We start from the raw sequence: 22,950 nt of genomic DNA on the forward strand, positions 1-22,950 counted from the left end.
GCAGGAGCCAGGGTTGGATAAAAGGCCTCTGTACTCCTTTGATCCCACCAGCTTGCTGATTTTCTTCTGCTGGATCTGAACAAAACACTGGTAAAATGGAGACAGTTTATTCCCCACCTGTAGAAGAACTGACTGGTTATGTTTCAATAGATTTGACTGAACAACCCTCTACCCTTTATTTATGCTACCCTTCTGTAACAGCAGAGATAAGTTTCTGGTGTGTTTCAGTGTATTTTTCCCCCTCCAGAACAGGAATGTAACGTGCTGGTGGGATTCTCAGCAGCCAAAGTGTTAGTTGTTTTATTTTGTTTTTCTTGAAAGTTTCCAAGCCTATCCAGAATATTCCAGGTTAGACCAAGCTGGGGAGAGATTGCAGCCTTTGATTTCAGCCATCCCGGGTGGTTTGGGTGAATTTGGCTGCAAGAGTTTTGTACAGACTGCTTTAAAGACAGGAAGTGTTTTCAGAACTCAAGCTGGAGTTTAATCCTGTATTATGCTGGTATCTCTCTGTAGAGTTAGCTAAATTACAATATAACTTACTAAATTACAATATAACACAGCAGCTTTGTGTAATCCTGGGCTGCAGATACACAGAGGTTCAGGGTGCTCATTAATTCCTACTTCTGCTGAAAACACACCACTGCTATATGAAAATATTATCATTTGTATTAAGTCAGCTCAAAATAGTCAAAGAATGGTTTCAGCTGTTTGCAGCTGGATTTTATACCCACTGTTTTATCCCATGGGGAAAAGGTGAGAACTGCTCTGTACTGTTACTCCCCTGTAGTTTGATTCTGACAGAAGGACACTGGTGTATATTGTTCTTCTCTCCTGGAGAGCATAGTGACCTTAGTTCAGACCTGATGTAAAGGACACAGTGTGGTGGAAACCAGAGGACATTACTTGGGTGTACAAAGCTATTCCTGGACCCAGTGCTTCTGGGTGTGAGCAGGAGGTGGTGCCTTGCACATTCCCAGCCCCAGGAAAGTCATGACTGCTGCTCTGGATTTCACCAGCATCTCTCCCAGTGGGAGGGATGGAGCAGGTACGGTGTCGGGTGGTGCTGCACCGATGCCCAGCGTCTGATGGATGAAGGCAGCCCCAGAAAATGAGTCTATAACGGGAAGAGCAGAAGGATAAAGAGAACTTATGCTCTCAAATGTGAGGATTTCTATATTTTTCCCCCGTTAATTTTTACCTCTGGTTGCTTGCATGGTGGTTTGTTTGGTTGCTGTTGTAACCAGTGGCCTGGTGAGGGTGGTTCCTGTGCTCTTCAGCCCATGTAACAGCAGCAGGAAAGGCACAGGCACCAACAGCCCCCTAAACGGTACCAGATGGCAATCCCCCATGTCAGCTTCACATGACTTCACCTCTAAACGTTTGGGCTCTGATTTTAGGCTTGTGTTCTAATTTGTTGTGGTTTTTTTTCCAAAGCATTGTTTTATGTAATTAAAAAATGATGATTACATGCAGTCACCAGCTGTGCCAGCCACAATTTACAGCAAGCAGAGCTCCGTGACAGATACATTCAAATGGATTGGTCACATTTGCCTCTAGTAACCCATCAGGTGCCAGCTTGCTTGTTGTGTTTTGATAGTCTTTGTGTTAACTGTAGAGCAGAAAAGTGTTGTGGATGGTTCTCCCATTATTTTGGTCGCATTTTAGATATATTTGTATTTCCTAGAATCCTAGAATCCTAAAATGGTTTGGATTGGGAGGGACCTTAAAAATCATCTAGTTCCAACACCTTCCACTATCCCAGGTTGCTCCAAGCCCTATCCAGCCTGGCCTTGAACACTTCCAGGGATGGGGCAGCCACAGCTTCTCTGGGCAACCTATGTCAGGGCCTCATCACCCTCACAGGGAAGATTTTCTTCCTAATATCTAATCTAAACCTACTCTCTTTCAATTTAAACCCATTCCTCGTTGTCTTGTCACTACATGGCCTTGCAAAAAGCATCTTGCCATCTTTCTTGTAGGCTCCCTTCTACATTTTTATAGCCATGACTTCTGTTAAATTATGTGTTATTCTAAAAACTAGTTCCTCTCGCTTAATTTAAAACCTCTCATCTGATCATTCCACAAGGCACCTTCCTATGTAGCTTATAGAAGGAATGATATTCAAATTGCTTCTGAGTTTTCCATTCCGCTTATCACTTCATGCATTAATATCCTCTGTTTCTCAATCTCCTCTGTTTTAGGCAGTACAGTTTTAGCTGATTTCACCTGCCTTTCTGGGGAAATCCCTTCATACCTCCTGTGCTATTGGCAGTGACTTTCCATACACCCATTGACAGCTGGATGGCCGAAGGAGGATGCTGCTCTTGGCTGTTTTGTTTGGTTTTTTTTACCCAATGTGTGTTGCTGTTTCTATTTATCAACCTTCAGTTTCAGTGACTAGGTACTTTTTTAGTACAAAAACTATTATTAACCATGTACTTATAAATATATATATTTAGTATTAACAGCTCAGAAAGATCACAAAGTCCCTGAAAAAGCAAGCAGCAAGCTTTGGCAACACTTTCTACTTGCCCAAGTAGCAGGCTGTATATCAAAGTGAACGATATAAAAACATTTCTGAGAACAGTTGGTACAAGTGATATGTTTGGTGGCAGTTTCCTCTGGAACAACAATCACCGTGTACTACTGGATTTTTTTATATTATCCTCTATTTGGAGAGTGATAGATTTAAAACACTCTCAGTCCTGAGAATTTGACTTGTTTACTGAGCAATCTGAAGAGAATTGCAGTTGAAGGCTTCAGCTCTTTGATTGTGTCCTTTGAAATGCAGGCTCCTTGTTTGTCATCTATTCAATTTTTCTTGTCATTAGATTTTTATTTGTATATAAAGGAAAAAGATGTCCAGTACGGTTCTGTAAAAGAAAAGCCTTAAGTATATTTTTCTTGCAGCATGAACAGAACTAATTTGACAGCAATTACAGGGCCAGGGCTTTGAGGAGAAGGACTGGGCAACTCCCGTCCTTTCACACAGCATCACTTCACTTGAAGTGGCAAAACAACAATGTTCAGAGAAAAGAGCTGCGAGATTTCTCTGGGGTGATACAGCCCCCAGTAACTGTAGGATTGCTGCTTTTTTGCAGCTCTGTACAAACCCACCAGAGAACCGGGAGGAGATGTGGGTGGATGACAGGCTGACTAGCTCAAGGTCACGCAGGGTATTGAGGGAGCATCCCAGGATTAGCCTGGAGAAGAGACCTAATTCCGGCCTTCCAGTACCTGAAGGGAACCTACAAGGAAGATGGAGAGAGACTATTTAAAGGGCCTGCAGTGACAGGACAAGGGAGAAGGGCTTCAAACTGACAGAGTAGGCTTAGATTAGATATTAGGAAGAAATTCTTACCCATCAGGGTGAGGAGGCCCTGGCACAGGCTGCCCAGAGAAGCTGTGGCTGCCCCATCCCTGGAAGTATTCAAGGCCAGGCTGGATGGGGCTCTGAGCAACCTGGTCTAGTGGGAGGTATCCCTGTCCATGGCATGGGGTTGGAACGAGATGTTTTTTAAGATCCCTCCCAATCCAAACTGTTTTGTGATTCTGTGGTTACACCTCACGTAGGAAGCTCACTCATCTCTAACCTCCCATGCTTCTATGCAAGGAAAACATGCTGGTATTTAAATAAAAAGTACCATGTTGCATTCATAGTAAAAAATTAAAAAAGCAATTATGGAAAGCAAGAGCTTGATTTGGACGTTTAAGATGTCTTGTAAAAATCCCAAGAATGCTTTAAATAGAATTTAAACTGAAAGCATATGAAGCCATGAATTCTCATTTCCTATTTTCACTGTTAATATTCTATAACTAAAGCCAGATCCGGCAAAAAAAGGATTCTTTTAATGGGAGGAGCATAATTTTAGCACAGCTGCCACAGAAGCACACAGGGCCATGCTCTGCCCACAGTTGCCTCTGGAGATGGCTTGCTGTGTTTAATGCATTCGCAGGAGCCATGCGAAGAAAATATCTGGCGTGCCGTTACTAATTTCATTTGTGGAAGATGAGATAAATATTAATGAGTATAAACATGTATTAAATGTAGACTCACCAGCTAAGTATCTGTGCTGACTGAATTAATACACAGAGAAGTACTTTGTAGTCAGGATGATGTTCAGCTGGAATGATGCTTTCTGAAGGGCAATTTCTGTGAGTTTATCATTTTATTAATGCTACCTGAAAAACCTTCTGTTAAGGCTGGGAACCTGCAGACCTTTTTCTTCACATCAAGGTCATTTCCATCCCTTTTTTTCTGCTCCTCACTGCTTCGTTGGCAGCACTGATCAAAGCATTTGGGGGATGGCTGGTGAGGGGCCCTTCATTATTTCAACTAGGACCAGACTTTTGGATCCAGCACACTGCACGACCTCCTAAACAGCTGCTGCAGCTCCAATGGGGAATAGGAGTAAGTGATGGAGGTTTGGAGGATATAGGAATTAGCTGACAGAAATAAAATAAGGTGCAGTTAATTCATGCTGCCTCCCCATGGCTCCTGCTTAAAAAGGTTTAAAAATACTGGGAAGTGTCAAAATAATCAGAATCTATTATGCAACAGTATGAAATACCGAAGCTGTTCTTTAAATATCGAGTGACACAGACAGAAGATTTTTGTGTGTTTTCCTAGGGGTTAATGTTCCCTTTGAAATCATAAAGTAGGTTGCTGCTTTGTTCCTTAGCCTTTCGCAGTAGTGGGAACTAAAAGCTGGAGGTGCACATTGTGTGTTGATATATAAATTCTGTGATACTATGCATCTTATTATGGAGAACAGACATCATATACTTATAGAAAATTGTAGGGAATATACTTATAGAAAATTGTAGGCATTTCAACAAATTCGTAAGCAGAAAATGTCATTTAACGTGGAAGTTGATTTACAGTTTATTAAGTATACCTGGAAGATAAGGAAAATTGAGGATGAAAAGTCTCACCAAAGTCTGCTGAAGGCTGTGTCCATCATGAAAGCAGATTAACTATGAGGGTGCCCAGGAGGGTGAGTTGCTTAATTCACCTTGCTCTCAGCAGTCAGGACTTGAACATGATGCTCAGAACAGTGGGATGTTTCTAATTGAGCTGAGTACCTCTGTGACCTCTTTGGCAGCTCTGGCATTTCTCTTGACTTTGCTTTTGAACTGCTGTAGGTTTGTTTTGGGGTTTTTTTTCTCCCTCCCTGGAGCTAGGATTGCTCATGCTGATCTCTGTGACTGTGGATGACTCCAATTCCCTTAGTCCCTGTGGTCCCTGTTGCAGGGGCTTCTGGAGGCGATGCCTCCCGGCACCACCTGTGCTTATCCACATCTTTTTTCAGGGCACTCTGAGACTACACAAATGGTTACCACTTACCAGTTGCCATTTGTAACATTTCGTGCATTGTTTGATAGATGGAGTGTTGGACTGTTGGGAATAAGTTTTTGGTGGTAGCAACCTAAAGTGCCACTTCTAAATGAATAACAACGCTTTTCCCGTTGTAACCGTGGGCTCAGTTTATTCTCCAAACCTGCAGGAAAAATGCATTTTGCTTCATCATAATCCCTCAAGGTAAGGAACACTTGTTCTGGCTGTGACAACCCTTCCTTTCAGTAGTCCTGGTAGCACAACAAATGAGGTCAGCACTTTCCTTGGTCCTCCTCGCATAGGTAATGCACGCGTGGGATAATCGTGGGAACAGAAAGACCTATCAAAAAAATGTCAAGAAGGCCAAAATGTTTATTTTTCATAGTTGTCACTGTTAGGAAGTTCAAGAGAAAGAAGTGCTGACTAGCACTGCTGGTGATAATGACAAATAGTGAGGTCTCTGCTTAGAATAGAGGGGAAAAAATTACATTCAAGAGGGCTCTTGGGAAATCAGGCATTCTCAAGCTGCCTGGGTGTCAGGAATTTTAATAGAGTTAGCTGTGAAGTGATTTCAGAATAATTAGTGGCGATTTTTGACAAATTTGGGTGGATAGGTGGGGAACCAGACTGCTGTAAAAGTCATTCAGTACTTATCTCTAGAAGGAAGAAAGAGGACCTGGGTGATTACGGATCAGTTCAATTTTCATTTGCAGGAGGAAAAAAATCTGAAACAAAAACACAGGTTTGGAAGATGTTGGACAGGTAAAGCATGTGGCTATTTGGAGGAGAGTCATCTCAAACCAAAATAATATCATCCTATGACAAGATTAAAAGGTCTTATTGCTAGAGGAGAGGCAGTACATGACAAATGCCAAGTCTTTTTGGCAGTCATACTATGTCAGACTCAAGATGAAGCTGGGTCCAGAATGGTTGGATGATCATAGAACCATGGTTTGGATTGGAAAGGACCTTAAAAATCATCTCATTCCAAACCCCTCCCATGGGCAGGGACACCTCCCACTAGACCAGGTTGCTTCAAGCCCCATCCAGCCTGGCCTTGGACACTTCCAGGGATGGGGCAGCCACAGCTTCTCTGGGCAACCTGTGCCGGGGCCTCACCACCCTCACAGGGAAGAATTTCTTACTAATATCTAATCTAAATCTACCCTCCTTCAGCTTAAGGCCCTTCTCTCTTGTCCTGTCACTAGATGCCCTTGTGAAAAGTCCCTCTCTGGCCTTTTGTAAAACCCCCTTTAGGTACTGGAAAGCTGCTACAAGTTAAATTAAGTATGTATTTTTAGATGCTTGTCCCAGGAACATTCAATCTGGGATAGTGACTAGAAAATGTAACTCCCTATATTTATTATCAAACTAGTACAGGTTTGGAGAATCTGTAGGCTAGTGGGAGAAGGATAAGCCTGGGTTTCAAGCCTTGGTAAACTTAGAAATGGTCACAGAAAACCCAGGAATTTGCCATGCCATCAGATTAGTGCGAGGTGCTGTATTTAGGAGAAGCCAGCTCTGTAGCCAGCAGCAGACACCGGCTGTTCTGACAGCAGAAGCTGCTGGTGTTTATACTGGGTCACACACTAAACATGAGTCAACAAACTTGTCCTGTTGTGCAAAGGCAAATACCATGCCGGGGTGTAAACTGTCATGCAGGCAGCAAAACACACATTGCTGTCTCTTCCTCCTGCTCAGAGTGGTGTGCTCTCACTCAGAATACCAAATTTTGGGGTTTGCAGCCGTGCTCCTGAGGAGACCCTGTGTGCTGCCACAACCCCCAGTCCGTGCTCCTGGTCCGGCCAAGAGCAGCGTTGTTTGCTTGGTGCTTCGTGACTTGGGTGTTGAGTGATCCCATTTGATGCAGAAAAGCTGCTTCCTCCTGTCTGTGAGCAGGGAAGGCAGAGACTGATGTGAGAGAGCTGATGGGGTGAATAAATCGGGTTCTCTTCTTTCTGCCCTAAAGCTCAATTCCTGGCCCGTGCTGAGCTGACCTGTTATGCCTGTGTGTTGTGACTGTTTTAAATGTGACCACTCCATCTTATTTAGCAGGTGTCGGTGTTTTGCAAGAGGGAGAGATACTGATATTCAGGTAGTTGTGAAAGTCCATCTTTTTTTTCCCCCCTCAATCTCATTGCATATTTCTCTCAGTTTTAACCTCACAGTCCCTGAGGATGATCACGTTCCCAATACAAGATTTTTTAAGAGCAGAGAGGGTCTTTACATTAGTACCTTTGCATATTGTGGGTATTGCCTGAAGTCCACAGGACTCCTAGGACTTGCATCCATGCTGCCTTTGTAGTCAGTCTGAGCTCAGAATCATCTGGAGCAGCTTCACTTGTCCCTGCAGCTGTGGGGACTCAGGAACATCTCATCTGCCTACTGTCAGGAAAACAGTGTCTGTGCAAAGGCAGGTGATGGAAAATCCTGAAATATAACCCTCTCTCTGTACGTCACCTTGTTTGGAGGTCTCGAGTCATGCATAAGGGGTCCTTATGTAAGCAGGATATGCACAATTTGGCTAATAAATACAGTTTTATGGCATTAACACACAGTACAAGCTGCATGGCCTGGCATTAGAATGCTTCTGCCTTCCTTTCCCTAAGACTTCCAGAGTCTTTGCTGGCCTTGTAGGCATTGCCAGGAGCAGAAGGGTTGGTCTCTGATGCTCCCTGCAGCAGATTCTTAATGGTGCTCAGTTGCTGTCTTCTGCCTCTGTGGGCATTTCCTATAGAATTTTCAGACCTTCCCAACTCATGGCTATTTATAAGGGACTTTCTGCTGGCTCACAGTGTGGCTCTAGGTTTTGCTGGGCTACACTGATAGAAATCTGAAAGATGAATTAATCTGCAGGTGCTTAGTCAGAGCTGGCATGTGGCTTTCCAGGCATAGGAGCCAATTCTCAGGGTCAAAGTGGCTGGACTGTGTTTGGCCAAGTGTCTGGACTGTGGCCAGTGTCATGAGAGCATCTAATTGCAGCAGCCTGGGCAGTGGAGTGGGATGACTTGGTTCTCAGGCCTGTTGTTCTTTGCCAAATGGTGCTCAGGTCAATCCATCTTTCACAGAAGGTAAAGACACACACGTCTCTTCTCCAAGCGCACTGCTCTTTAAGCAGGAGGCTCAGCAGTGTTCCCAGATGTTAGTTCAGCAATGCAAGGGCTAAGCAAACAGCAACAGATGGGATGCCCCCTGTTGTTGTGCTCCACAAAGCCAGAATGTGACTCCAGAACACGTTTTGTGGAGTTGCTGCTCACAGCGGGTTGGTTTGAGTGATCCGTGAGCTACAGCTGGAGGAAATGAGAGAGCAGCAGGACTTGTTATATCCTTCTCAGTTCTGATTAGGAAGGAGCACTGGAAGATGATGGCTCACCTCTGAGCTCTGTGTGTTGCTGCTGCAGCAAGGGTAAATGCAGAATCAATAACAGGTTTTATAAATCTTTTTTTTTTTTTTCCCCAGAAACACTTTGCCAAGAGTGTTGCTCCCATGGGCATTTACTTTAGGAGAGAGACAGGTTATCTGAGGAGTCCTTTCCCAAGAGACTGCTCTGTTATGTGATGTTTTAGCAAGAAAGACCTTCTCCAGAGACTATGCTTTCCCTCAGGAAATTAATCTGTTTTGCAGAGCTTTTCCTTGCATGTTTCAAAAGACTAATTTCTGTCCCCTTTTATTTGAAAACAACACCTAATATCAGTTGTAGCCTTTGGTCTGTTGGTCCCTGTTGATGTGGTGGCTTCTCTCACCTCCTAGGCTGGACTTCAGACACACAGAAGTTCCAGTACAGCTGTCTGCAGTCAGTGCCTTTGCTCAGTGCTGCCTCTGACTTGCACTCTGCTACAGGTACTCAAATCCCCAGGTCACCATCCTTTCTGGAAGTCTCATCCCTTGCTGGTTTCAGATGAGTGTCCAGGAATATGGCCCCAGGATCAGGGACTAGTGGAGCCAGAGGCCACAGAATCATCCACAGTTCAGTCCTTTTTTTCTCTTGGTTTCCCTATAGGAATCAGTTTGCCTTTGCTGCCATTTGCAAGCCCAGTTTAGCCCATAAAAGGCTTCCCCAGCATCCCAGGGTCACAAATTCCAAGCCAGAAAAGTAGCAGTATCATGCTGTTTCCCACCAGTGCCAGCACTGCCACATGATGATTTCTGGAGCTGAAAGACCTCTTAAGTGTGGAATGTCTGAAAAACCCTGGAGTGACGAGCTCTGGGGTTTCCATTTCCAAGGCTGGGGATTGCTGGATTCATGACCTGGTTTAAGTAGGGCAGAGAATGTGTGTGTGAATGGAAGGGGAAAGAAATGTCATGGGCCAGCGGGAAGCTGTCTGTCCCTGCAGGGACTGGGGTTCCCAGGGTGGATCCAAGCCATCAGGCTTCACAGCCAGGATGAGCTGCTAATTTGGGCCATGGCACTGCCCCAGCTGCCTGCTTGGAGAGATGCTTGGGTTTTGTTTGTGCACAAGGGAGTCGTGTCTCGCGGGTGCCCCATCCACCACGGGGGACGTCTCTGTGAGCAGAGGGCCAGCACTAATGCTGTCCTGTGTGGCTGTGGATGAATTCACCCTTTATTCTGTGCTCTCCATCCCTGCCGAGCCCGGAGCCCTGCCCTGCTCGCAGGCAGGCAGAGATGCTGCCGTTTGCAGTGCTCGTTCAGCCGGGCTTCCACACCCTGGTGCCTCTAATCCCGGACAAAACCCAGGCTGCGGAGCAGCAAACACAACAAGACCTCTATTCTTAGCCTGGAAGGCCTCAAAGCTGGTTCTTTGGGGTGTGGGGCGGTGAATATGCAGTTGCTGGAGCTCTTGACAAAGCCGTTAGCTCGGAGCACACACTCTTCTCCCATTGGATCCGTAGCCTTTGCTGCAGCTTTTCACAGTTACATAAATATGGCCTATTTTCCCCTCACAAATTAACATCTTGCTCGCTAAGTTTAGGCTTTTGCATGTGTACAAAACAAACCTGATTTTTCACACGCAGCTGGAAATCCTGGATCACCCAGAGAGAAGCTGTCCCTGCCCTTACAAAGCCTTCACAGCAGTGACGGGCAGTGGCACTGGCAGCGTCCCCTTGTGAGTCCTGGACACAACGCTGCAAATCACCTGAGGTGCCTTGTCCTTTTTTTCCCCTCCCTCTGGGAACGTCAGACCCCAGCCTCATGACTGCCAGGATGCTGGAGGGTCTGCCTTCCTGGAGACTGGAAGTTTGGCTTCCTGCTTTGGGGCATGGAGCAGATGGCTCCTCGCTCCCCGGAAGACTCTGATATGGGTATTATTTTCCCAAAGACAGTTCATGCCCACCTCCCCCAGACATACTGGGAGATGGCACTGCAGTGTATCTGCATTAAAAAAAAGCCCTATGGGGAATGGATGTCACTTGGAAATCTCCCAGCCCTGGGGTGTAAGAAAGCTGACGTGCATCCACAGGGACTCTGGGCAGCTTTATTAGTGATGTAAGTAATGCCCATGCAGAGACCTGGGAGAGAGATGCCTGCACCCCCCCTTTGCAGTGATATTGCTCCCTTCTTCAGCATCCTAAAGGGATCCAGCTCCACAGTACCACTGGGCTCTCTCTGTGGCGGGAAAACAATCAGGATCTTGACATACCATCAAACCTCAGCTTCCTGCTCCTCTTGTGGTGGGAATAAGGATGGGATACCTGGTTATAGGTCCTGAAGTGATCATCCCTTGGTCCCTGTGTGGGCTGCTGCAGGCAGAGAAGCCATCCACAACTATGGATCCACGGTGAGACCTTTTCTGTTGCAGGGCTGATGGAATGCTGGGACTTGAAATACGTTCTGACAGCTCTTGGCAAAGTGACCCGTGAGGGGGAAGATTTCCTGGAGCTGGGTGCCAGTGTCCTGAGGCCAGTGGAGTAGGCAGGCAGGCAGAGTGCTGGATTTTGGCTCAGTAGGACTGCTCCTGTCCTGCTCTACTGTAAAAACGTGTGTGTGATCTCAGGTGAGTCTTAAAGGTGCGTTATTGAACACGGCCACTTAGAGATAGAGGTGGGCCTGGCACTCTCAGCTTAACTGCTTTGGAGGGTATTGACTTGGAAACTGTGATTGTAATTCTGTGCATCAGCCATTGATTTCTATTAACAGCAGCCCTGTGGCTAGAGATCCATGTGTCTGCAAACACCAGTGGGAAACCTTAGAGTGGGAAGCTGCCATAAAAGGGTGACTGGGAGTTTTGGGGTTTTCTGACTTGGCTTCCATTTTAATCCTTCTGACCAAACCGAGCCCCTCAGGTGAGACCCAGCCCCTCTGAGTGGTAAAGCACTGGAACAGAGGAGGGGAAGAGGTGTGAGAGCTTTCAAAAAGCTGAAAAAGGCATTAGGCACAAAGCTCTTGCTTCCTTCCAGAGGGGTACACACTTCTAAGCATGTGATGCTTTAGAACAGCCCATTGTAAAAACCTGTGGAGTGAGGAATTGGTGTCCCTTTGGGGAGGATTACAGCTGGATGTCTGAATCCCTGTGTTTTGGGTCTGTCATTGCAGCAGATCAGCAGTGTCAGGGACTGCTGGCAGCTCTGCATGCAGCTTCCTCACAGCATCCAAAGGGGAGGTGTCATGGCTGGAGTGTCTTTCCACCCCCTCCAACACCCCTGCCAGGCCTTTAGATCTTTATTGGCACAACCCAGATGATGGGAATGAGAGGGGGAGGCTGAGCTTTGTGCTGGTGCTTTGGGTATGTGCAACCCACTTTCTGTCTGTCTCGATGCAATGCCATCTTTAAAAGCCTTGGGTCAGGCCAGCCCTACACCATCCCTGAGAGGACTGGGCTTGGGAATTTGTTTTATGTTCAAAGGAAGAAAGGAGTCATCCATGAAAATCTGAACTCTCTGTCACTGTGATCCCTTCCTGCCCCCTAGCACAGCTCTTCCCCTTCCAGGTATAAGCAAACAAAGACATCGAAGTCCCCTGTGCCCAGGCGGTAGTTTTCCTTGCTCCGATGGTCCATGAGGTCCTAATCTCTTCCCTGTCCCTTTCCCCCACCGTGCCCCCGGTCAGCAGCGGATGCTGGCGAGTTCTCCATGGGCAGCAGCCAGCCTGCGGCAATAATGAGAGCAAGTCAGGCAGTGCCATCCTATACAAGCCTCTGTCTGCTCTGTGTGTGTGCATCTGCGAGAGCGCGCTCCCGCTCTCCCTTCTCCCCCTTCCCTCTCTTTCGTAACCCCCCTCCTTCCACCAGCTCTTGTTCTTTTCACGAGATGCAGGGCTGGGGAGCCAGGAAAAGTGGCACAGTGCTGCTGCTCTTGCGGAGATAACTGTGGCCAGGCTGGGTCCCTCGCCCTCCCCGATGCACCGGGAGTCTGCAGACACTGTTCCTCAGGGCCCCAACCAGCCATGTCCATCAAGCACCAAAAGCCACGTAGCTGCAAGACAGGTAAGAGCTAGGAGGGCCTTGGTGGGTCATGAAAGGCCCTGTGGTCCTTCACTTGGCCACGAGCCCCTGGGGGAGGGATTTTTCCTTGCTCCTGCCCCAGTTTCCTGCGGGAAAGAATGACTCCGCAGGCAGAGCGGGAGGGGAAGGGTGCTGCTGGGATGTCACCCCTATTAATGGCACGGCAGCGCTTCTCCCTGTGCATTAATCTTCCTGTGGTGTCTTATGAATGGTCAAAGGGACACAGACACTGCTTGTAATTAGCAGGCAGGGAAAGAGCAGCATGTTTCTTACACTCAGCCCAGCCCAGCCTTGGCTGGGCTGATGGAGGAGCGGGACTGGTTCTGGGGTGATCTCCGTTGCAAAGGGATTAGCGCTGGGCCTTTGATGCTGGGAGAAAACATCAGCCTGTGCTGGTGCCTGCACCTCTGAGATCTTCACCATCTTTGCATTTTTTCCCCCCTGCTTTGCTATTGTTGCGGTTTTAAAATGGTGGATTGTGTTTCTTTTGAATATTTGGCTATCTGTGACATTGTGACTAACACCCGGGCTGAATGCTGGGGCTGAGCTGGTTAAAAATAAGACTAATTGGAGCGAAAAGAGACCGTGTTGGAGGCAAGAGAGCTGCATCGAGCTGAGACTGTAATGAAAACTTGCAGATGGCAGAGGCATGTGCACTCTTTGGGGGAAGAGCAGGGAGCTAAACCTGGGGGGGGCTCATTTTCCTACTGCCCCATCCGCAGGGCTGCTGTAACTCATGGAGACCCCTGCAGCGGTGAGGGTCATCTCTTTGCTCTTTGATGGGTGGGGGAAGTGAGCCGGTTGTTTGGCACAGCTAACAAATACAAGGGACCCGTTGTGTTGGCATCTTCTCCCTGTGGCTGATTATGTCTGCACCCCATCCCAGCGGAATGCCGTTGCATTCCTCCATCTGGGGAGCGTACAGGTTGCATAATGAATGGGCTGAGCATTCTCTTTGCTGTTGTGCTGCCCTTCTCTTGTCCCTGAAGCCCCGGGCTCCTCCAAAGCAGCACTGGGACAAGCCTGGCCTCTTGCCCTGCTGTCCTTCCATGCGGCTCTGGGGATGTTGCCCGGGCCTTAGGGCTTGACTGGTGCAGGCGTTGGCAGAGCTCAGTGAGCATCTCTATCCAGCCCGGCAGGACACAGGCACTGATTGCAGCCAGTTTCCTGAGGAGGGATCAGTGCTGGATGCAGCAGACATTTTTATGAAAGAACCACCGTCTGCTGCAGAAAGAGGACGAGCCCATCTCACTCACCTCATTTATATTTTAGTTAAGGCTAGAGCAACAGCCTCCAGAGATGAAAGAGAAATCCCAGCTCACCCTTGTGGCTAACTCTGTTTGTATTTCATCCTACAAATACCCATTCGGCTTCTTGTGTGTTTCAAGTGAAGCACGTGCTCAGGTGTTTTGCTGTGGTGGGACTGACCTGCCAGTCCCACATTGTGTATCCATGCAGGGTTAACAGCCCTGGTAAATCCTTGCTGTGGGACCTGGATGCCCTGTAAGCCCAAGTCTTTGAAATAACAGCGATAAGAGCAGAGCAGCACAGACCTTGTCCATCATAAATGGATTTGGGACCGCAACCCTGAGGTCTTGGGGCTGATTTTTAGCAGTGGGTAAACAGCTAGTTTGCAGTATTCAGCTCACAAAATGCAGGTTGCTAGCAAGCACCTCGGATGATCTCTTAGCAGAAAATTAACCTCATCTCTCAGCAAGCCTCACTCCCTGGCCTGTGCCGAGCACCAGATCTCAATCAAAACCTCGGAGGCACAGAGAATCTGTGGCAGGGGATCGCTGTGGAACTCTGCCTGTTGGGGTGGATCTGTCTCGGCTTCCCAGCCACACACACTGCCTGCGTTACAGCCGCTGCCATATTGACAGCAGCAGCGACGCTGGGAGCTGGGAGGGCTCCAAGGCTGCACAGAGCAGCTCTGTGTCAACTCCAATCCTTTCTGCCTCCCTGCTCCACACTAACAGCATCCTCTCCAACGCGCACACAGAGGCACGACGCGCTTCTTTGCGTGGAGCTGCTCCTGGGCATGGCAGCGTGGTTCCTCAGAGAACAATTACGAAATTGTAACAAAGTGCTTTAAAGGGGAAATTCTTCCCTTTGATTCCTGTCTGCCCCTCTCAGCCTGGAGCCTCCCACTCTGCTTTGCTGTTGGTTTTTTGTGTCCTACCTGCCTGGAGGAACTGGGGAAGGAGCGTGGAGCACAGGCAGGGGCCAGGAGCCATCTCGCAGCGGAAGCATCTGTTCTGCCACGGCAATTGTGATGCCCGAGAGCCACAAACATGTCCAGGAGACACTCTTATCATTGACACAGGAGAGAATTTAAATAGCTGCCATGCTCTCGAGCTAAGCCAGAGACAGAACTGTAGATCACACTTTATGTAACTCATTTTTATTTTTAAACGTATTCTTTCATTTTCAAGGGGAGTTTGACTCGGTGGGTGTCTCCTATCTCCTTGTTAGCACATGTGAGGTGGCTTCTTTGATCAACCTACCATCCAGTGTATCAGCTGCTTGATTTCCTCACCTGTACCTGAAACTCAAGCTCCCCTTATTTCACCTTTCAGGATTTCCTCCTGCCTGGGCTGGTGTGGAGAATGATTTGAGGTTTAAGGGGAATGGATAAATTAACCCCTTGAAAGCACTCTGAGCTGCATCTCTGGATATTTCGTAGTGCTACTGGAGATCTTTTTTAAAAGGGGGATCTGTTCTGATGGCTCTTCACAAGTGAGAGAAATGTGTGGTTTGTTTTGCAGTTTAGCAAGTGATCTGTGTAAGTCCTAATTCCTTCCTTCCAAGGAAGTCACCTTGTGCTGAACTAAGGTGTTTTCCCTGGCCACTCAGACAAGCCATCAGGCAGCCTTGGCACAGTGAGCAGAGTTGGTTGTCAGTTACTGACGATTTCTTTCCAGCTTTAAGTGCAAACAGGGGTGGAGAACAGAAAGCTCTGCAGGTAAATTAATTACTGATTTGAATTCCCTTGGGGTTGGGCCCAATACAGGTACCAGTCTGGATTCTGGATAAATTCTGAATGAACATGGAGGAGATCAAATGACACTTCATGTCACAAGAGAGTTGCTCAGAGTGTCACTCCAGGTCAAGGGTGGTTGTTCCTTCCAGTCCTCCAGCAAAAGACCAAAGCTCCCTTGGAATACAACAGAAGGGGGCTGTGGCTGCAGGTTTGTCATTGAGCTAAAGCTAAAGACAGGCTTTGCAGGTTTGCAGCATGCAGCCCACCTGAATTCCCAAAGCCAGGACTACTGTAGGAGGCAGCTGGCCTTGTGTAACTGGCAATTTGCAGTCACAGAGCCTACATGGAATTACAGAATGGTTTGGATTGGAAGGGACTTTAAAGCTCATCTTGTTCCAAGACCTTGCCATGGGCAGGGACACCTTCCATTACACCAGGTTGCTGAGCATCTTCTGGAGAGATCTCAGAGGCAACAGGATAGTTTGCTTGGCACTGTAGAAAATCCTCTTGGACTAGCAGGTTGTGAAAGCACACCCCTCGAACAAGCTCCTTGCAGCACTGCACCAGAAAGGAGAGACGCTGCCATGGACCCAACAAAAGCTGCAAAGTAAGAGCAAACACAACCCAAAGAAGCTCAAAGCCCTTGTGGCAGGGATCACTGGAAATATGACAAGGCTACGAAGTCAAAAATGAGAATTGGAAGCGACAGCGGCAGGCTCAGAGTGATGTCTCGTTAAACAAAAAATAATGGCATTCCAGAGCAGCAGCAGACCCCCGAGGACACAGAACAAGAGTGAGAAGATAGGGAGAAGTCTGCTTAAATGTCAAGGTGAAGGGGTTTATTTGAGGCAAACCCACAGCCAAGTAAATGAGCCAGTCAGTGCAAACATCTTCTGATCTTCCAGCTCAGAGAAGAGTTGCCAGCTCCAGGAGGAGCATCCCTGTACCTGGAGAGGCAAAAGCCACATGACCACCAGCCAAAGCTGCCTTCCTGGTCCTGCTGGATGTGTCAGGCCAGCCGTGCTGGAAGGCAGAGATGTCTTCAGGCCACATAATCATATCTCTCATTTGGGTGGCAGAAAAGGGCATCAGTTGAAGCTGGTGGAGCTGTTTGGTCTGGAAGAAGTTTTTGGGTAAAAATCATTTGAGTGATGATCAATGGTGAAAACACATGGAATAGGTGGGGAGGCACTGAAAACAATAGGGATGGTGAAAAGAACCCTGGGGAGGGAGAAGATTAATGTCCAGGGAACACAGTGGCAAATTCCTTCCTTCCCCCCCAGGGACAGCCAACATTCCCAGTGCTGCACGTGTTCACTGCTTGTGTGTTTGCTGTCAGCAGGTCAGGAGGAAATTGCTTTGGAGTAATTTTTGGTGAGATTTAAATTTTGGATGGGATTCAAGCCTAATATCAAAATGAGTTTTTTTTATTAAAAGCATTTAAATAGAAGCTACAGAGTAGTCAGAAGCAGGAGGGCTATTTTAGAAGGAATTTGCTATAAACCTACTGCTCAGAAGCTTTCTAAAATATTACACTATAAAAACCCCATAATTCTCTTTATCTGCAATTTAATTACATTTCCCATAGTGCCTGTGTCAGAACAGTTCACTTATTCTTGTTCTCTATTAACTCACACCTGCCCCAGGAGATTTTTAGAAGAAAAAAATGATGATATTCAGAGTCATTTATGTTGCTCAGGATCTCACTGAGGTCACAAAAAGGTTCTAATGATGTACTAGAAAAATAGGAATTTGGGGGACTCATACTGGTGATGGCTGTGAGATTGCAATATATAAAACTGGTGTAAAAGCAGGGGGAGGAATGGGAGCACTTTTGTGATCCACTGACCTATCCCATCCAGAATTAGTGGATCAAAGTTTTTGATCTGTTTGGGACTGCAGCAAAGTATCAAAGTATCTGAGTAATGGACCAGAATTATTCAGAGCTTTGTTGATTGACCATTTTGCTGACCTCTTCCACCCCACAATATCTGTGGTGTAAATGAGCTCTGAGGGATGTCCTGGAAGTATTATGAAAACATTGTCACTTGTGACACCCTGCGGTGCCCAGAGACAACCTGGGAGCGTGGAAATAACATATTAAAACAAAAAGGACACGTTAGAAGTTAAACCCTTGGTGATGTTGTGTTAAATTTGGCTTGGGTTTGGGGCAAGGGCTGCAGCTGACTGTTATTTAACTTGAGCAAACCAGCCTGTGGGAGCAGAGGCATAAGATGAACCTCAACCTTTGACTGTGGTTTAGAGGAGATTTTGCCAGCCACAGCATTTCTTCAGTGCTTGTCTTCTGATAACTGGAGACATGATTAACCCCAGTCAGGAACTGGGATTTGAGATGGCAGGTTGAGAACAAGGCAAATATTTCCTTGCCACATTGAGCTGTCAAGGAGAGCATCCAAGATGATGGAGACCTGAGACCATTGCTACAGTGCTGCTGATCCCTGTGTTTTTGTAGGAGGTTTTGCAGGACTCTGTCTCTCCCCAGGGATGGTGCCTGGTGATAATGTGCTATCTCAAGCCATGCTTCCTGCTTGTAGCACCAGGATGCCAAGGTCAGCAGTGTTTTAGCAGAGAGGAAGGTGACTACAAATTTACAGCAAAAAGGCCTATTTAACTGCAGAAGTCTTTTTTTTAAAAATTATTTTTATTTTTTTAGTCAGTCAACTCTATCAGGATCAAAAAAGCAATGGATATCCCATGGCTTGAGCTCTCAGTGAGCCAGTGACTCCCCTCAGTGCCTGGGCAGCCTGTGTGACACCCAGACCTTGTCACTGATGGTGGGGTTGAGCCCAGAGTTGGGGGGCTGTGCTGCAGCCCCCTCCCTGTCCGTGCCCTGGGTTAGGTTGTTGTTGGAGTCACTGGGGTGCACTGGACATCCCACACACATCCCCTGGAGGATGGAGGCAGGTGCAGGAGAAAAAAAAGGCATTGGAGCCTATAGGGTGGGGTGGAGGGCACTGAGGGAGGTTGCAGGGAACAAGCAGGACTGCACAGACCAGGTGAGACAAGGGGTCTGTCACATCACTGGCTTGCTAAGTGGATTTTTCTATCTGTCATCCCATGCCCGGCAATAAGGTCCTCCTTTGCCTTGTGCCAAAATCTTATTTGGCCCTGCTGACACCCGGGCTCCTTAATTAAACTCTCCCACCCCTTCTGTCTGTGGCAACTCCTGGCGATCTGCGACCTGAGGGAGCGGCAACCTCCCCAAAACCTCTGAGGAGCCGATTAAAACGATGCAGGCGGGCGCTTTATTCCGACATACCGAGGGTGACAACAGCGAGCGCTCTCGCAGGCATCCCCCCCTCCCCGCCCCCAGATGCTCCCCGCCAGCCTCTGGCATCCTCCGCCCGTGCGCGGCGGGCCCCCATCCCCGCGGGGGGACAGGCTGGGGCTCTGCTGCCAGGTGGGCGAGGCGGGGATGCGGCGGAGCGGGAGGATGCGGGGGGCTCCTCGGCAGAGCGCTGCGAGCCGGCTGCGCAGCCGGGCTGGGGCTGCCGGGGGGTTCGGCTGGATGGGAGAGCGGCTCTGAGCGGCGCGGCTGCTGCTGCTGCTGCTGCTGCTGCCCGGGGAGAGGTGGGGAGGGGAGGGGTGTCGAGGTGTGACTCTCGCCCCGGGCAGGGGGCTGTCTCTGAAGAAGACGCTCTGCTCTCTCCCCAGAGCCTCTCTGACCACGCTGTCGGCACAGACCCACCGGCAGGGAGGACAGGTCAAAGGCAGTGAGTATCTTTATCTCTGTGTCCGTCTGTCCGCAATGCCTCTGTGCTCGTTTTTTCCCTGGATTTCTCTGCATGTGAACGGATGGATGGTCTTAATCTCCTGAAGCCCCTGAGATTTCACGGTTTGGGTTTGTTGTTTTTATTTTTTTAACCTTTGTGCTGCTATTTTTTTTTTTTCTATTGGGATGGCTTTATCTTTGCTCAGGTGATCTGACAACCTGAATGTCCTAATCACACCCCTCCCTTTCTGTCTCCCAAGGAGAAACCCCCAAAACACATCCATGATGAGACTGGCAATTCTCCTTGACCGGGGTCCTTTCATAGGAGGGGGAGGTAGGATGAATGATGGAGTGGGAGGTAAAAACCCTCACCAGGACCCCTATTGCAGTGCCAGACACCACAGATTATATTTTAAAGTAATACCTCACCGGCTTTATTTGCAATCAGAGGAAATATCCGTGGGTATGTCAGCTGAGCAGTGGGATTGCCTTCATGGGAAATGTAGGTCTCAGCATCCCTGAAGTCAGACAGACTTTGGGATTGCGGGGAAGTTGGGTGCTGCTCAGCAGTGCAGGTGGTTGCTGTGGGGGCTGGCAAGTGGGTGGGAGTGGGGGTGAGCAGAAGGCTGTTTCATAACAGTACCCCAAAAATCGGGCTGCTGAAGGAGGCTGCAAGGGAGAGGGCACCCGGCTCTGCTTCCAGCTGTCGATTTGGAGCAGCAGTGGGAAAAAGGAGCAAGGGTTGCTGGACTCTAGGAAACTGTGTGCTGTGGCCCCACATGCGGGTGAGGCTGTTAATGAGGAAATTTAAAGGGGCTTAAGGAATTACAAGGATTGATTTCAGTTAAAGCGCATCCGAAGCAGCCGGTCAGGGTAGGGATTAAGGGAATGCACTCAGTGGCATGTAGCACAATCCCAGTTCCATTAATTTAGTGGGGAAGAGGCTTTGTGCGTTTTTAATGTAATCAGGTTTTAAGAGGGATGTTGTGTTGGGCAGCCCAAGCTCCGGGATCTCCCCAGGCCCCAGCAGAGCAGGGTCCTGACTCCTTGCACACCCTCCCTGCTCTCATCAGTTCCTCTGTCTCCTCCTCAGTTGTTCCCAGTGGGCAAGAGGGCGTGACATGGAGGTTACCTGGAGCTTGGCCCTGTCCTGACAAGTCAGAAACCTTTACCCTGTGCTCACTGTGCAGTCCTGCTCTCTGTCCCTTTCGTGTCCTGGCTGGTGGATCTCACCTTCACTCTCTGTGAGATTTGTTCAACCAGTTGCCTGTGTACCAAGGCTTATGGAAACCCCGCCATCCCCAGTCTCCCTCTCTCCCTTCCTCCTTCCCTCCCCTTTGCAGCCTGTGCATCTCCTTGGTGGCTCCCCACAGGCTCCCACCACCCCAAAGAGGAGTCGCTTGCCCTGAGTCATTTTTGTGTGAGTGCTTGAGCCTGTGATGGTGAAAGGACCAGCACCTGCAGATGCGTGAAGTCCTCCTGTTATTTTATTTGCAGTGCCAGCTTTTCCATGATGCCTGGCCAGTAACACCAGCCATGACCTGGAGGGACAGGGACAAGAGGTAGTTTGGCCTTCTTAGCGAGGTCAGCCCGGAGCTCTGCCTGTTGAGGAGAGACCTTCAAAGGTGTTGAATGATGAGTGCAATAATGCCAACTCCTGCTGCTCCGTGGTGAGCTGTGACGCCAAACTCAAACCTCTTTAGACCTGAAGCTGGACTTAACCCAAGGTCCTGGTCTTAGAAGGAAATGCTGTCTCTCCTCTGTGATCATCCCTCAACTCTGAACATCTTCCACTGAAAAACTGACCTTCCGCGCTAGGAGGCAAGGATCAAATGGGTTGAGAACAACTGGCCCTCCTTGTTTTTGGCAAAGAGGATCCTTTGATATATTTTTAAGTGCCAGGACATGAGACAGTAAATCCCTCCTTCCTGCACTCCTGCCTCCTGCAAACAGCCCCGACTGCGGTCCAAGCCAGCCAGTTAAAGGGTTAACCATAACTGGATGCCTGAATGGCTGCCTTACTGATCCCACGGAGGTAACTGGAAAGACACAATGCACCCCTCACCCCTGCCCATCCTGTCGCTCTCTATCTTGTCCAGCAAGCCCTTCAGCTTCTTGCAGCGTCTCCTCTTCCCTCCTGCCCTTCCCTTGCCTCTCCATCTCCTGCGGACCCAGTTTCTTTCCCTCTCTTTCTCCTGTGTCCTGTCTTGGAAGTCCTCACCAAGAGAAGGGTGTTCCATGAGAGACAGACAAACTCCTTGCCCGTGGCGCAGCGTCTCTGCCCCCCATACACTCTGATTCCCTGCTGCAGTCCCTTGATCTCAGGCATCAGAGGGAATTCTGAGCAGCACTGCGGTAATGTGTGTCACACCTCTTGCTGGGAAATTCGTGAGCTTGCTAGAGCAAACCGAGCAGGGAAGAGAAAGGTTGGGGGTAGGAGGCATCAGGAAAGGTACCAGGAGGATCTCATAGGAGACTCGGTGTCTGTTTGAGCACAGCAGGTCCAGCATGCTCAGCTGGGAATGTGACACTCTCTGTGCTGATATCTGGGGTTTATGGAGTGCAGCATCCCGGGCCCATGGCCGTGGGTCCATAGTTGGAGGCTGTGCAACAATTCCTGCAAGTGAAGATCTCCTGGTTTTTGTGCCTGTTAAATGCTGCGAGCTGCCTGTGCTGCACCAGGGAGACACTCGGTGCATTTAATTAACATTTAATTTGCTTTAAGATTACATTAAAATGTGCAATAATAGAAGCTCTCCGAAGGGCGGGAGTAGAAGGGGGAAACAGGCGCGCTACAGATTGGCTCAGGCACTGGTGCTGAAGTGTTCTGCAAGAATTACATATGGAAGGGAAAAAATCCTGTGCTCCTGCAGCCACAGAAAGTATTCGGCATCTGTTTGGCAGCTGGGCTTGGAGAAGGGCTTCCTCCAGCTCGAAAGTAGGTCCAGCAGCTGAGAAGTGGAGACTGAGTCACTAAGTCTTCCTCCCATGGTCCAGAGGAGAGAATGGCCTGATTTGATTTCCAGGGAATCTGGTAGAAGAGATGCCCTTGGGCTGGAGAGAGAAATCAGAGGCTCTGCCCTCCTAGAGCCCACGTAAACCCACTACCAGTCCCTATATGTTTTGGAGAGGAGATGGTGCCAGTCCCGTAGGATGCATGTGCGTGTTCCGTTTGCCTCTCCCTTCGTGTTCCTGCCCATCCCGGGGTTATGTAATGAAGGATGCTGCGGCTGCTGTCCCGGGAAGGGGCTGGCAAGGACGTGAGGGGCTGGCGGAGGATCGAAGGCTCTGGGGCTGGTTTGAAATTCAGAGGAAAAAAAGCAATAAAGCCATTTTCTGCCTCGGTAAGCGTGTCAGGAAAGAGGCAGTTTTATCCTGCTTATGTAACCCTGAGCCTAAAGAAGCTGCTTGGGATCGATCCTGGCCAGGGACTCATGGCTCTGCAGCACAGGCTCACCTTGCAGGTGCCTTACTCCCATTCTTCTTCCTCCAGCC

At 48.5% G+C, this 22,950-nt stretch overlaps 2 protein-coding genes across 9 annotated transcripts in view; one reads left to right on the plus strand and one right to left on the minus strand.

Annotated features, from left to right (window-relative positions):
- Positions 1 to 633: 633 nt before the first annotated feature.
- The window catches only part of CACNA1E (calcium voltage-gated channel subunit alpha1 E), a 360,562-nt gene continuing 338,245 nt past the window's right edge, over positions 634 to 22,950 (minus strand). Inside the window, exon 51 of the mRNA XM_051805647.1 lies at positions 634 to 643. The gene's annotated coding sequence lies outside the window, so the exon portion shown is untranslated. The remainder of the gene's footprint in view (positions 644 to 22,950) is intronic.
- Positions 12,620 to 22,950, plus strand: part of RGS8 (regulator of G protein signaling 8) — a 29,677-nt gene continuing 19,346 nt past the window's right edge. For 2 of the 8 annotated variants that reach the window (XM_051807118.1, XM_051807140.1), the window contains exons 1-2: positions 12,620 to 12,721; positions 19,398 to 19,456. In XM_051807118.1, coding sequence (XP_051663078.1) covers positions 12,635 to 12,721; positions 19,398 to 19,456 — 146 coding nt within the window. In that variant the 5' untranslated portion in view covers positions 12,620 to 12,634. Of the gene's footprint in view, positions 12,722 to 16,238; positions 16,552 to 19,017; positions 19,144 to 19,336; positions 19,457 to 20,220; positions 20,241 to 20,952; positions 21,491 to 22,950 lie in introns of those variants that run through there. The other 6 variants (XM_051807107.1, XM_051807129.1, XM_051807160.1 and 3 more) reach the window with 5 other exon arrangements.

Source organism: Manacus candei, unplaced genomic scaffold (assembly GCF_025592945.1).
Source record: "Manacus candei isolate 608988 ecotype Guabito, Panama unplaced genomic scaffold, ASM2559294v1 h1tg000005l, whole genome shotgun sequence".
NCBI classification, from domain to species: Eukaryota; Metazoa; Chordata; class Aves; order Passeriformes; family Pipridae; genus Manacus; species Manacus candei.